Source organism: Aplidium turbinatum, chromosome 17, assembly GCF_918807975.1.
Source record: "Aplidium turbinatum chromosome 17, kaAplTurb1.1, whole genome shotgun sequence".
NCBI lineage: Eukaryota > Metazoa > Chordata > Ascidiacea > Aplousobranchia > Polyclinidae > Aplidium > Aplidium turbinatum.
This window is the reverse complement of record NC_137488.1, coordinates 11,872,356-11,887,341: the sequence shown is the minus strand read 5'-3', so window position 1 is coordinate 11,887,341 and position 14,986 is coordinate 11,872,356. Positions and strand designations below refer to the sequence as shown.

The 14,986-nt window shown below is 37.2% G+C and overlaps 1 protein-coding gene across 1 annotated transcript; it reads right to left on the bottom strand.

The window, feature by feature from the left end:
* Positions 1-1,480: 1,480 nt before the first annotated feature.
* LOC145786850 (cell cycle control protein 50A-like) lies at positions 1,481-3,053 on the bottom strand. Its single transcript, XM_082598590.1, has one exon. The coding sequence runs from the start codon at positions 2,905-2,907 to the stop codon at positions 2,140-2,142; it is 768 nt and encodes a 255-aa protein (XP_082454716.1). The 5' UTR covers positions 2,908-3,053; the 3' UTR covers positions 1,481-2,139.
* Positions 3,054-14,986: the final 11,933 nt, after the last annotated feature.

Genomic DNA, 14,986 nt, shown 5'->3' with positions numbered 1-14,986 from the left:
ACTGTTAACGATCACATGGAAAATACATTTGAATTTATTAAATCTTGATGGTTTGTGGTTGAAAGATAAACAAGTGCAGCTAATTATCCCATGCAAAGGTCTGCAGCTAATTATCCCATGCAAATTTGTAATGAAACAACATTTGAACAAAACAGACTTTTGGATCGGTGTACTAAACACAATTCTTCTACAAAACACCTAATCCCAGATGTGTTCACTGTTCATGCAAAACTACATATGTAAAACAAGAAAATAATTAATGTAATTATTCTTGTGGTCAGGGATAATAGAGTGCAAGTGCTTTCCAAAGATCTTAAATCAAAAATAAGAGAAAGAAACAAGTTAATTGGACAAGGGTTGAGTTAATATGCATTGTTTTTTCACTGACATTTAAATGTTTTCTGCATCCAATTGCAATAACTTCATGTGCAACGAGCATTTCATTAGTTTTCTTGTGACTAACTTTTAAATATTGCAGCAATAAGACATTACAGGTGAATGTTTTTCATTTGTGTGGGTGATGCTTAAAAGGCTCATTATCTTATGTTTAAAACAAACTTTGAAGTAATTATAGGGTTTAAAGAAAACAACAACAACATGAACGTGGATCACCCATCACCACAAACGAAAATATTAATTTTTCCAAACTTTTTAGAGAAGTTTCAAATCATGCTTTTTGACTCGGCCAAACAAAAAATAGTAAGAATGTTTCAGAATAAGAATAATGCTGTGTCAATTGTCCCAACAGCACATCAAAGTAGTAAATATCAACCTTAAACTTCCATACTGTGGGAATTTTTAAATGTCTCTGTATACACACAATGCAAGTTTTGCAGTGATTCTATGCTTCTTAAACTATTCTAAAATCCCTAAAGGTATTTAAAGTCTATTATAATGCTGAACAGTTTTTATTGAAGGGTTATGTAAATAAAAAGTGAAAGGCAGAATGCTGCACACCACTAGCGGAATGGCCCGTTTTGGTGGGGTCTGCTACTATTCGGTGAGTCCGATTCGGTGAGTCTGATTCGGTGAGTTCCTAACCTCTAACCCTAACCCCCTAACCCTAAAACGGCAATGATAATTAGGCTACGGTACCCAATAATTTAAAAAAAAAAATTGAAAAAATCCCCCGTTAAGGGATCGGACTCACCGAATCGGACTCACCGAATCAGACTCACCGAATCGGACTCACCGAAACGGGCCATTCCGGTTTTGGTGAGTCCGATTCGGTGAGTTTCCTATTCAGTGAAAGCCTTTTTTGGTGAGAGCCTTATTCGGTGATTTTTTTTAAATTATTGGGTACTGTCGCCTAATTATCATTGCCGTTATAGGGTAGGGGTTACGGATTAGGGTCTTATTTCAATGTTTAGCGACGTTAAAACGATGTAAAAGCGGCAATGATAATTAGGCTACGGTACCCAATAATTTTCAAAAAAAAATTCAAAAAAATCACCGAATAGGGCTCTCACCAAAAAGGCTCTCACCAAATAGTAGCAGACCCCACCACTAGATAATGCCTGCCTACCACTGTATATATAAGCAAAGTCATACCCTGAAACATACTTTTATATACCGATATTAATAGTGTTTTTGTCCCTTTTTATGTTGCTTTGAAATTAAGCTTGCATGAACCAAAATTGAACATATACAATACAGTATGAGAATAGGATAAAAATTTAACAATTATACATACAATCGACATAATACTTACTAACAGTTCTAAAGTCCATTTACCAGTGGCTTCAAAAGTTTGAATACATATTGATGTGTCAATATGAGCAAACAGTGCATGAAATGTGGCAAAAATGATGATTTTTGTCTATTTTCCAAAGATGATTGATTAAATTTTTACTTCCATTATCTTTTTGTCTTTTTTGCGTGAAAATCAAATTGAAGATGCAACATTTTTGTCTGGTTGCAGCTTCTACACTTCTGTATCATTCAACTTAAACATAGAATAATCATCATGTCAGATTGCACTTCCTTTGAAACACGTACAAGTGGCATTTTAATGCAAAAAGATCTACTTTAATTACAAATTACTACCAACAATATCCGTAAAGTAAATTAAAAATTACTTTAGTTTGTCCAATCAACTCATGGCTTTAACAGATGTAAATTTCCTAAAGCACCATGACTTTAGTTGGAGGTATTTCCATTTTTGGTAGTGTGAGCAATAATTGAAAGTGCTATTGCCACTACTAAGCTGAGACCTCCTACAACAAGGTACATTATACCAAGAAAACTATTCTTTCCTCCCATAAAACTTGTGGTTGATAAGATAATTTGCTTTCTTCCTTTGAACTCTGTTACGGGATAGTTATAACTGACATTAAGATGATAATCTCCAGGCTCCAAAGTTACATTGAGTCTTCCATAAAGTTTACGAAAAGAGGGAAAAGCAGCTGTTCGCATCCAAACTTCAAGAAGTTCATTCTTGTATCCATTATTGTCATTGTTACCTGGATCAAGCATGCTAACATTTTTACTCCAGAAGAGTGGCCGAGCATAAGTACTGAAAGCGGCATCCAAGTCATCTGTTGGTGGTGGATTGTTAAACTTCACATCGTGATCGGTGGTCCATGCAATTTGTGTTTGGTTGATAGAAAAAAATTCTGCTGTATCAATGAACTCAAACGTATCATTAAAGAAACTATTGGCAATGGCTCCACAAGGTGCAATTGGAATGAGATCTGTAGTATTTGAATCTATTGTCCTGTAGGGGCTGCAGTCTTGACTAATAGTTGATGCTGTTACATGTACCCCAACAAGTTGATCATCATCTCGTGATTTGACATATCGCCGATGGTTTTGGTAAAAATTAGAAAGTCCATAGTACATATAGATATTACCACTCATTCTTGTTGGAACTGTAATGGTCACATTGCAATGACATGGTTCATCCATTCGAGAGGGTTGTAACCGAAATGAACTGCATGGTGTGCCAACTTGATGCAATGAAGAGCAATCTGTGTAGTCAGTGGATGCTTCAACTACACCATTAGAAACAACAAGAAGAACTATACCAATTGGAATGAAAATGAGTGCAACCAAATAAAAAGTTGGTAAAACTGATTTTGGAGTAAGAATAGGCTGCCATGCTGGTAATTTTTGTTGCTTGAAAGCTGTATTGTCCGGTTTTTTAGATGTCGTTGTATTATCTCTTGCATCAGAAACATCATAAGCTGAATGAGGCATTATTGCACAGTTGTGTTTCTAAGCTTAATAAAATGTTTGCTTAACACAAGCTGAGTAAATTGCACAAAATATCTTTCATTTAACCTTTTATAAAAATATATGATATGAACTTAGTTATAATTCATAAAGCTCCATTGAGTGTATTTGATTAATATTATAGTGTGCTATAATCTCTATGATGATAAATCTTTACAAGTTACATAATACTTCCACTTTGAAACACATATACTGAAACAAGACCCATATTGTTATTTGGCCTATTAATATGTTATAGACTAGGCCTACCATAATTATACCACCTAAAAAGAGAACAAGTTTTGTCACCAAGTAACTGGGTTTTTTTTTTCGCTTAGACTTTTCGGTCAGTTTTTCTGATGAAAATATTTCCTTTCAATTAGCTGATACAAATCAAAATTTTCACTTCCTGATTAGCTACAACATTACCGTAAGTTTTGCTGAGAAACATGGTTTTTTCAGACATTTTGACCGAATTGACTATATATATATTTGTTCGGACATTTTGACCAAATAGACTATATTTTTTTTCGGACCTATTGCTAAAAAATTGGTCAATGACTAATAAATGACTGAAGAAAAAAACCAGCCAAGTAATATGAAGCTTCGTTTTAGGTTTTAATTTTTTTACATTTCTTGGATAATTAGCATATTATATACGCAACAAAAGTGACGGCTAAAAACAAAGCAAATTTAATTGTCAAATGCAGCGCACAAATATTTTGCGAGCTGCCCATAACTTTTTTCAATGATGAAGGATCAGCTTAAACAAGATAATAATGATCATACGCGCCGAATTCCGGGGGGGTGGCGGCGCCCCCCATAAATTTATTGTTGAGGGGCAACAAAAATGGCTTCACAAAGTAGTGTTTCAAAGATAAAATAGGTACTTTGCGAAAGAGATTTAGATCATTTAAACAGACAAAATGCCGAAAGCGATAAACAGCCTACGTTGCTCTTGTCTACAAAACAGCACCTGATCGCATGGCTTTCTCTGGAACGTGAATTACTACTGAGATACGCACGCTCACAGTCAGACCCTGCTTATCTGCCGAGGCAATTTCAACTTATGCCGTTTGGCCTCGTCAATGTTTTTGCGAAGTAAAAATATGCTAATTTTGAAGACTGTGTAAGTGTTCACAGCAAGTAAAATAGTCCGAGGTGAGGTCTTGGTGCGATGTTTCTGCTGATTAAACTCATGCTGCTAGTAAATCAAACAGGAAGAAATTTTGAACAATTTTTGTCCGAATTAAGTGCTCATTTTGCGACAATGCCGTAGCAGAATGGCCATTATGACGTTTGCGGCGGCATTTACCACGGCAATTGCCGTGTGCCGCCGCTAATTTCGAGGACTGGCATAGTGAGAAATGATAACGCGTTGCTGAAAGTAGAAACGTTGTTAAATAAAAGCTTAACTAGGTTGCGATTTTGAAATTATTTTCTATAGATTTCGATCTGTTTTAGCTATATTCTTACTGTTAGGCTTGACTGGGCTATTTTATGTCTTGATCATCATTCAAAGCATTACTTTTTTGCATTCGGCCTATTGCATGATAGCGAATCCAAGCAAAGAACATAGCGCTTCTGCTTAACAATAATGTTAAAAAAAGGTGCCACGTTACTGCACTGCATCGATGGTTTGCATTTGTTTTCTATATAGTCTATACTGCTTTCTATATAGTCCGCCTTGTTCGCAAGTCAACATAGGCCTAGGACTAGCCTACTTAGAAAACAAAGCTAATTGTTGTAAGCGGACAGGTATTAGCTTAAAATTTATGCTATAGGCTAGGTCAAGATATAAACACATAATGACTGCAAACTAACTTTAGAATTTGCTCTTCTTCATTTCTGTGATGGTAATTTTCCATTGATAACGTATTTTCAGACACACAATTAAACGGAAGTGAACAGAATTACAAGCCACATTTTTACGACTTCGTTCCCCTAGAGGCCGTAGCACTGCAGTGGTGTAGCCTACCTAAGGTATGGCAGGCATGGCTCAAGCCTTGGGCGCAAAAATCGGTTGGTAAAAAATAAAATTTGTGAGTTATACTTTCTTCAAAATCTAATTTGCGCCCAACAAACATCAAAAAGGGTCACTCTTTACTGTAGCCATTGTTAAACAATGGACGTTGAAAAAGCAACATTGTGCCTCTCCTGGCTCACTTTGCGTTCAGTCAGCAACAATTGGAATCAATCAATCAAATCAACGATTTATTTGTTAGGAACATAGTACAGTAGGCCTACATGTTTGAAATATGCAAGTAATATACACAATGCAAAAGTTACACATCATCATCATCATAATCCATCGTCGGTTTGTTCCCCACTAGTGGGGGTGGCCGATTGTTTCCGCGCAGCAATTGTTTTAATCCCTTTTCTCCATTTCACCCATTACACAAGTTCCCATACCGACAGGGAGACAACGAGACGACCTAGTCATTTGCCACCCTACAGAAATGACAATTTTGCCATTTAAAAATTGGAAGTTTAGTAAAGTCGCTAAGCAGCGATTAGTTGAAGCTTAGAAGTAGCTCCAGAACTTACTTATTCATTTTTATAAGAATTTATAAATCTAATCTGTTGTGTGACTTCAATTTGTCCTGAACAGACCACTCAGCCTGTTCTAGGAAGAAATTAGCATTGAAGTATTATTGAGCCTATAAGCATCATTATGTGGAATTTTGAGACCAAGAATTATGCTAGGTATGATTTCTTTTACGTGCTGTGCTGGCGCTGCCTAGCACTAAGCAGTCTGAAGTTTTGAGGTTCATTGACAACTTCACAAGCTGTGCTTTATAAATATACGGTACCATACTTTTAACTAACTTCCTCAAGTTGTCAAACGGACAAAATGAACGCAATTCTTAGTAGTAGCCTACACACCAATGTTGGAATTCATTCGCTGTCAGTTTCTTCAATCTCTAGTTAGTATAGGCTATAACCCAACGGTTACAAAACCCGCCGACATGCCAACAAATGTCGGTGACAAATTAAATTAATTCATATTAGTTTTTGAAAAAATCTGCCGGACTTGGGTTGTTTTATTTTTATCCACAGTTATCAGACAAAAATACCCCTATCTACAGGTCGGTCACCGCCGGTTGCATCAACACAGTGCTCTAATGAGATGAATTTTAAGTTGGCTAGGCCTACGTAAAGAACTACGAAAACATTTTGTGTATGCCTAGGCTATATAGTGTAATTATCGACCAAGGATTTTTTTAATTTAACTTTTACTTGCCCTTTTAGACTCTGAAACAAACCAATACAAACAAAAAGGAAAGTGGGCCTGAAGCTAGAAAGAGACGAGACTTGCAAGCAGCAGAAGCTGAAAAGTCAAGCAGACAAACTTATGTCCGATTGATTTTGTCCAATAATTCACTTGGTAGTAGGCTATACACACACAGCGTCAGATGAAAAAGTAATAAGCCGCGTTGGCTAGTTTTTATGTTAGAAATAACTTGGAAAGGTGCAATAGCGCAGCATTCTATAAAATTGATTAGCTCTGCAGAGAGAACAAAATTTGCATGACGAAACAATCTCTCGTGACTGCCTTTAAACATTATAAAACGGCAATAATACATTGATTTATTTTCTTCACGATTTGTTCATAAAAGACTTGTATGCAATATTTAACTTAAATTGTTAAAAAGGGCGCACATTTAAACTTTGCCATGGGCGCCATTTTGCATAGATCCGCCACTCGTAGCAGTGGGCTACCGTGTCCGTAGGTTATGTTATTTTAAAGAAATAATAATAAATAAACAAACTGTTTACTCGTCAGCAACAAAGTAATTAACCCTGGCTAAACAAAACATTTGAAAAAAAATTAGCCTAGAAATTAATTTTTATTTTTGAAATTAAAATAATTTGTTTGTTCATCTAAACCAGTGTTTCTCAACCTTTTTTGGCCCAACGCCCCCTTCATGAACTGGCCAAATTTTACCGCCCCCCGAACAAAAACGATTAATTACGAAAAGCAAAGATAAAACTATACATGCTATTAATACTACAAAAAGTGCTCATTGCCAAGCAAAAAGCCAAGCAGAGCGAATTACATCTAATAGAGGCTCGTTACCCGTCTTTAAAACCCTTAGCCTACAGTTTGTTTTACCTTAAAAGGTGAATCATCAGAAGGTCATTATTCAAATAGAAATCCATTTCTATTAGAATAGGGACCTTCTGATGATCCCCCTGTTAGGGTAAAACAGGCTGTAAGGGTTTTAGAGACTAGTAATTATATTTGATAAAAAGCAAATATATATTTGCGAGCATAAACACAGGATAGGCTATAGGCCTACTGGTAGTCAGTGTGAACTTTGGGCTTGGAGAAAAAGTGCCAGTTTTTTCACATTCGGTGTAAAGTCAGTGAGAAACATTCGAAGATCACCTCTTATGGATATGTCAAGTGGGTTTCGCTGTTTGGTATGTAGCAGAAGAACACAGCTGAATCCCTTTTCCACCAGGTATGAGGTAGGAAATGCTACCACGAATATAAGAGCTTTTCGACGAAATCGTTACGCTGGGTGGTAGATTGGTTAAACCAGAATGCCCCCTAATAATCAAAACGCCCCCCTCAAGCCGAGGTAATCATACCGCCCCCCTGCAAAATCAAAACGCCCCCTGGGGGGCGGTACCGCCCCCGTTGAGAACCACTGATCTAAACAAAACAAAAAATTGTTTGTTCATCAACTAATCCCACAAGTTGTACCAAACTGAAAGAATAACGTAGCCTACCAAACTGAAAGAATAATGTGAGCATTGACGCTCAAGCTGAAATGCAACAGCCCGCCGCATTTTGAAGTCTGTTCGGCAGCGTGATTCATGATCACTCAACGGAGACGACGTGGGCATTGACACTCGAGCTGAAATCCAACAGCGTGCCGCATATGAAGCTTTTTTTGCCGGCGTAAATTATTGCGCGTCCCGATGTATGAGGGTACGACATCGGGGGTACGACATCGGCAGGGGATGACATCGTCGCCACCCGGTTACGGTTAGCGGAAACTGCGATTGATCAGCGACTTCGGCTTTGTGCTATCTTTCTCTCAATCTTTTCAGGGGGAAAATTTTAAAATGTTTGCAAAAGGTGCAATCAGCAACTTCCGTTTTTTAAAAAAATTTCTCTTGATCTTTTCAGGGTACGAACTGTTCAGGGTACGAACTAGGTTGCATCAATGCATTCACTATGAGCCACAAACATTCACGCTAAAGTCTGTCAAGTTTGGGGTTATAAACGCAGCTTTTTGTTGTTGTTGTTGAGAAGACGAACTATAAGAGAAAACATAGACTATTGACAGGGTTGCAAGTAGGGATGGGCAAAATAGAATTTCGAATAGTTGCAATCCGAATATCTAATTATTCGAATTGAAATGACATTTCGAATCGAATTTTCCAAACCAAAATTAAAATATCCACTTTTCCCACTAACAAAATTTTTTATCGAATTTGGCCGATCAATTACATTCGGCTCAGCGATAGCTATTCGCTCTAGCGAAAACGGCTAGCCATCTCTCTTTCAGATGTCGGAAGACCGTTGTGTTGTGGATTTGCATTTATTTTCATTGTACGAAACATTGAACACAATTCAACTCTGGGTTAAGTACCGCTACACCTAGTGTTGGAAGCTCCACAACAATGCAGCAATCCAATGAAATGGATGGTCTATTGAGATCCGGTGTTGAAGCGACAAATACTTCAGCCTTCAGCATCAAGTATGTCACGACGACAACAAACACTAGCGATGCAAGGGAATGGTGGAACAAAAATAAAGAAAAGTTCCCGCTGTTGTTTGATCTTGCGAGGAAGTATTTAGCCACTCCTGTCACTTCTGCATCCTCAGAAAGATCCTTCTCGAGTGCTGGATTAACAGCATCAAAACTGCGATCGCGGCTCACTGGCGAGCATTTAGAAGCTTTTAACATTCTTCACTGCAACAAAGACTTGCTCTCCTAGGCAGTTACTGTTGTTTTTCGTTTCGTTGCCACTTTTCCATGATGTCTCTTCAAGAAAACCAGAATAAAAACAAAGCTTTTTGACATTTTCTGAAGCTAATTGAAAATTATTCTGGAATAGGTATTCGAAATTCTAAATTCGAAAAATTATTCTAGAATAATTCTAGAATAGCTTATTCTTCTATTTTGCCCATCCCTAGTTGCAAGTCAATATTGAAAAAAGTAGGGAATAAATTGATATTGATAGGCTAATCAAACAAAAAAGTAGAGAAGTATCTGATTTTGATAGCCTCCCAAAAAAGTAGAAAAATATCCGATTTCGATAGCGCCCTAAAACAGTAGAGAAATATCCGATTTCAATAGCTTCCCAAAAAAGTAAAGAATAAAACATACCGTAGGCTAATCGATATTAAAGGCAATTAAAAAAAATACAAATCAAGTAGCCTATCTGATTTTATACTGCCTATCAGTGTTCTCTTTCTGCTTAATCATGCATAACTTCAAACAAAATACTTATTCTTTCAACTCCGCTTGATCGGTATTGTTTAAGTATCGTTTTTCTCGCATGAGCGTCAAAATATGCTATGATATCTTTGTCCGTCGTATGTTATTAAGTAGAATTAAAGGCTTGAAAAAAGTCGCAAAACTATCGAATAAAGAATATTGATTCAGTCAAAAAAAGTAAAGAAAGAACCATAAACAATATTGGCGGAAAAAAGAAAAGACTTGGACAAAATCGATATTGAAAAAATAGAGAATAGCACTATCGAATAGCGATTTGGAATTGATACTTGCAACCCTGACTATTGAAAACCATAACTTTTGCGTTTATAAATGCTACCGTACATATTGCAAACAGACGTACACCAGATTGACACAGATTTTCTGACGTCGATTTTAAAGTGGAAACCAAAAGTTCATCATAAAAATGGCTTTCAATTATTTTGCAGTCACTACGGTACGGTACTTAGGGGCTTGTCAACTTTACTTTATTCCAATATCGAACAATAACAATGCAGTACATATTTCATGATCATAATTTGAATAACGTCGAACTGACCACCCCTTTTCATGAACAGATTAAGCTGGTAGGTGGTAAGCTCATATGGCCCAAGAAAAAATTAAAAACCTCACCTCAAAAAAAAACTGAACAAAAGTGAATTCCATAATTTTTTTATTTTCAGTCAAATCTACTGTTGCCAAACGCTAAGAAATACATTTTCACAAGTCACAACAAAGGTTTCAGCATTCGTCAATCCCATCCAACTTTTCTTGGACTATTTAATTCACTGAACCCTGACTGAACCGTGTCGTTAAGAAAACAATTTTTATTTTTTAAAAGCGATGTTTTTCAGGCTCAATTATGAAGATCTCTAAGAAGATAACATACCTTGGCTGAGCCTTCACAAAAAGATTTTTTTTCCGCTAAAGTCATGAACATGTTTAAAAATAAAAAAAACTTCCGACTACTCTATCAGACAGTATGTTTCATTCTTTGGAAAAAACTTTTTTGTTCTTGCTTGATCAAGTATTTTAAAAACTTCTCAATTGCACCTTTTTTTCAAAGACCTTGATGTTTTTAAATTTATCTAAAATAATAAAGATTCTTAGCTGGAAACACTATTTTTATTTATTTATTTATTTGTATCAGACAAGGTTGTCCATATTAAAACCAAAACACAAAAAGACAAGACGTAAGGAGTCACTTAGATGACATGTGCAACATATCATTGTAGTGCTTAAAATATGTCGTTTTATAGAAAGCGTCTGAGGACATTAATGCTGTGATGAAAGAATTGAGAGATTTGTAACAACGTTGCACAAAGGCATTTGCATTTACTTGACATTCACGTGCACTAAAGCGAGGCATATTGTGTAGAATTCGAAATGAGTTCTAATCCGATTAAAGCCTGCATTCAAAGTTGCCAGGTTTTTTTTTTTTAATATTTCCAGTCATTTTCAATTAAAAATCAAGTATTTCTAAACAAACTCTCAACTTGTCTGGTACCCTTGTAACATAATTTTAGCTAGAAATAGTAGTAGCCTAATTATTTTCTAAAATTTGGTTTGGAGTCTTTTCCTCGGACTGATAAACCTTGATAAGTTATTCCAGGTAGTTTCTTAGACTTGTGGAGGCTTTTGACCCAGGGCCGATTACCGAGATTGGCAGAGTGAAGTTTTCCGATTGTTGAAATTATGTTTCCGGTGAATTATTCCAATCCACTAGGTGCCATAAAATGGAGAATAGTAGGCTACTGTGATACATTGCTCAAGCACAAACCCCGAGAGCTGAACCAGCGCTTCTTGATCTTGATTCAAGCGTCTAACCACTGAGCGAACGGGGCGCACAAGTTATGCAAAACCAAAATCTCACTTTGTAGCCTAAGCTAAGCTGATAGAAGTTAAAAAACCTCGAACAAGAAACAATATCCTAATCCGCATTTCGAAATTTACCGGACTTTCTGCATTCCAATCTCACAAAGAAACGACTTTGGTTCTTTTTCTGATAATAACCTTAATTCAAAGCTAAACAAAGAGATTATGTGTCAAAGCAAATTTGTTTCAAAAACATAACCCTAGCCTATTTATAATAAAAAAAAAATATGCAATTCAATGAAAACAACTTCTTATGTCCTACACCTAGACTGGTGTTTTAGGACAGTGCACTTGCTTGTTTTAACATAATAAACGGGAGCAGGCTAAATCGAGTTGCAACAGCAAAACTAGAGCTGCGAAATTCAATATCAGAGGACTGCATGTTTTCCATTTGTACAAACTACTACGACAAAAATAAAGGTTATCCTATGTTGGGTCACAAAACGCCAAAGACCATATATAGGCTACCGCACTACAAGGTTCAGGGGCGCCGGAAGCGGGGGGCAGGGGGGGCGGATGCCCCCCTGCGCTCAATTTTTCTGCAGATGGAGGAGCAGGGGGGGCAATGGTGCCCTTTTAAAGTCATGTAAGCTACTGCACATTTTGCAATATAACAATTTCTGCTATTCGCTTTTAGCCTAATTATAATCTTTCATTTTTGCCTCAAAATGATATTTACGGCACAAAATTTTGCAACACAGTACAGGCCTTAAAACTCGTTTTTTTTCGGCAGCCATCGTGGCCTATCTGGAGCTCCTTCTCGGCGGCCAAATCTGCGTGCTTGGAGGCCAAAATACAAAATAAAAATAACGATAGCACAAGTAAATAGAATTAAACTTGCAACAATGCTAAAATGATCACTTAGCGTTGTTGAAGTCTGGGCCTGGGCGACGTCCTACAATAGAATCGTTGCACCACGCAATAACTGCTTTATCGGGATTGTAATCCAGTACTGCGGGACCATCTAACGACACTCGCACGAGTGTCTCAAATGTAGCTGATATTAAAGAAGTTCCCCACTCCCCTAGAATTCTTTTTAGCAACGAAAAACAACGTTCGACATGACTGTGTTGACGATGACGGCAAGGTAATAAGTATTTCAATGATGCGAAGGACATTACTAAAAGAAGCATAATTTTTGCAAAATATGATCAAAAAATGTTTTCCCCTCACATGTCAACTAACCTAGTTCTCCTTTTTAACAACGATTCAATGTCCGACAACATCGAATCGACATAAAAACGACAATATTGCCAGCCGATGTAAATTAGCACTTCGGAATATCACTATGTTAAAATAAACGTCGGGAGATACAAACAAGACTTACAGCGCTGATGATCGCAGATGGATATATTCCATCAATAACGAATATTCCCGCACAATGCAACAGTGGCGATTATGATGCGCTGACCTAATTCTGCGTCACTCTTTGATACTACATATTTTCGACAGTTAATCCACGATCATTCTATTGCGAAATTAGATAATTGGCTAGAAGAGACCGGCGGCCAAACTTGGCCGATTGAGGAGGTAACACCGGCGGTCATTCAAGCACTACTTAGCGGTCATGGCCGCCGGCTGCTTTAAGGCTTGACAGTAGGTTACATCGTTATAACATAGCATGATGCCCTTCTTTGTATACGGGACACTTGTAGGCTATCATTAGTCAATACATAGTGAGCTGATAGATTAGCATTATCGCTATATCTTATCTTAAAATTTGAAAAAAATTGGCCTTTTAGTAAACAAAAGTGCCCTTTTTTCGTAATCCTGCCCCCCCAGTCAAAAATTGTTCCGGCGCCCCTGACAAGGTTCCCTGTGCAGCGTAAGCTTAGACTACGGCACAAATAAGAGTAGTGTAACTAGTTTCGTTCTTGCGGTCGGATTGCTTTAAGTTTAAAACGTTCAATCAGGGCCGTGTTAACCGCCCACCCCCAGCTGCTGCCCACTCATTTTAGTCTGTCTAATGGTTTTCGACTGTTTAAAAAATAAATAGCTTAGGCTACTACAGAAGCTAGAGAATCAATAGCCAATTAAATCATGCTAAGCCGTGTTTACTGCTTTCCAAACCCCCGACTGGGGGCCTAACTCTAACTAGGGGTACACTCAGGGCCGGTTTTAGGCCGATTTGACCGATTAGATCAAATTGGGCCCCGCACCTTGAAGGGGCCCCCGCGCTAGCGGGGGTCTTTCTGTATTACGAGGTTTAAAATACTACTGAAACGTAAAATAAAAATTGAAATAATATTCTTTCTCAAAAGTAAAACAACATATCGTAAATAAACATCCACATTACCTTTAATTTGTTTTATAGCAAGTAATAAATGTCTATCTTTGTAGTTTGTATGTACTGGTATGTATTTTATGATATATAAACACCCATAAATTTTGCTATGAAGAGTAGGGGCCCCGTCATCACATTTCTAATTGGGCCCCGCGGTTCCTAGCACCGGACCTGGGTACACTCATAGGCCTATAGTTAGGCTAGATCGTGCAGCGTATTTTTTCCATATTAGTAGAATTTTTTCGCTCGGTCAACCACATTTTGTTTATCTCTGCGATATTGGGCAAGCATGGTTGAGGATTAGGCTAAGGGAGTGAAAAGTTTTTTGTGTCTAAAAAAACTGACAAAATGATGCAATATTTCAAAGTAAACACTGCTCACTCAAATAGCCTAGTTAATTAACTATAATTAAACTGATAAATTTCAATGCTAATTGAAAGAGGTTATGAACATGAAGTGTTATCAGTGAAAATGAAGACATCTCAAATAAAAATTTCGAAGTTCTTGCCTGCTGAAAGGCTACACCACACTAGGCTGTACAAATTCTCAAAAAATAAATTTATAAAATTCTTTTGTGGTTGTGAAAAAATTGAAATGGTAGGCTAACTTAAATTTTAAACAAAACTTCAATCCCAATCCAATTTTAAGCTGATGAATTTGGTTACACACCAGTGTGCATCTTGCTAAAACATATTGCTCCTATACAGTGACCAAAACAAGATAATATATTTTCTGGGGGCAAGCCTCCTAGGCTAGGGAACGTTCAAATATTACGTAACTCCTTCGAGGGGGTTTATGCAAAGCGTTACGTAAGCGTCACATCGGGGGGAGGGGGTTCAAGCAAAACGTTACGCAACACTTTCGAGTGCGGAATGGTAGTTTTTTGTGCTGAATTTGTAGTGAAAAAGCATTACATGGGAGAGGGGGGGGGTTGAAAAAAACGTTACGTTGGCGTTACATGAGGGAGGGGGGACGTCAAAAATTCGGAAAAAAAAACGTTACATAATATTTGAACGTTCCCCTACGCTTCCTTTCCGTTTCATTTATTTGGTCATTAAGTTTTGCATTGTAGCCTATTGTTAATTTTTGCTATAAATTTTACTTTATTAAAACTTTGGTCCTTTTCAACTTTTTTTCTAGACCTCCTTCTTCATAG

Excerpts from the sequence above, each read along its gene's own strand:
- LOC145786850 (XM_082598590.1), bottom strand. The coding sequence starts at position 2,907 with ATGGATGAACCATGTCATTGCAATGTGACCATTACAGTTCCAACAAGA.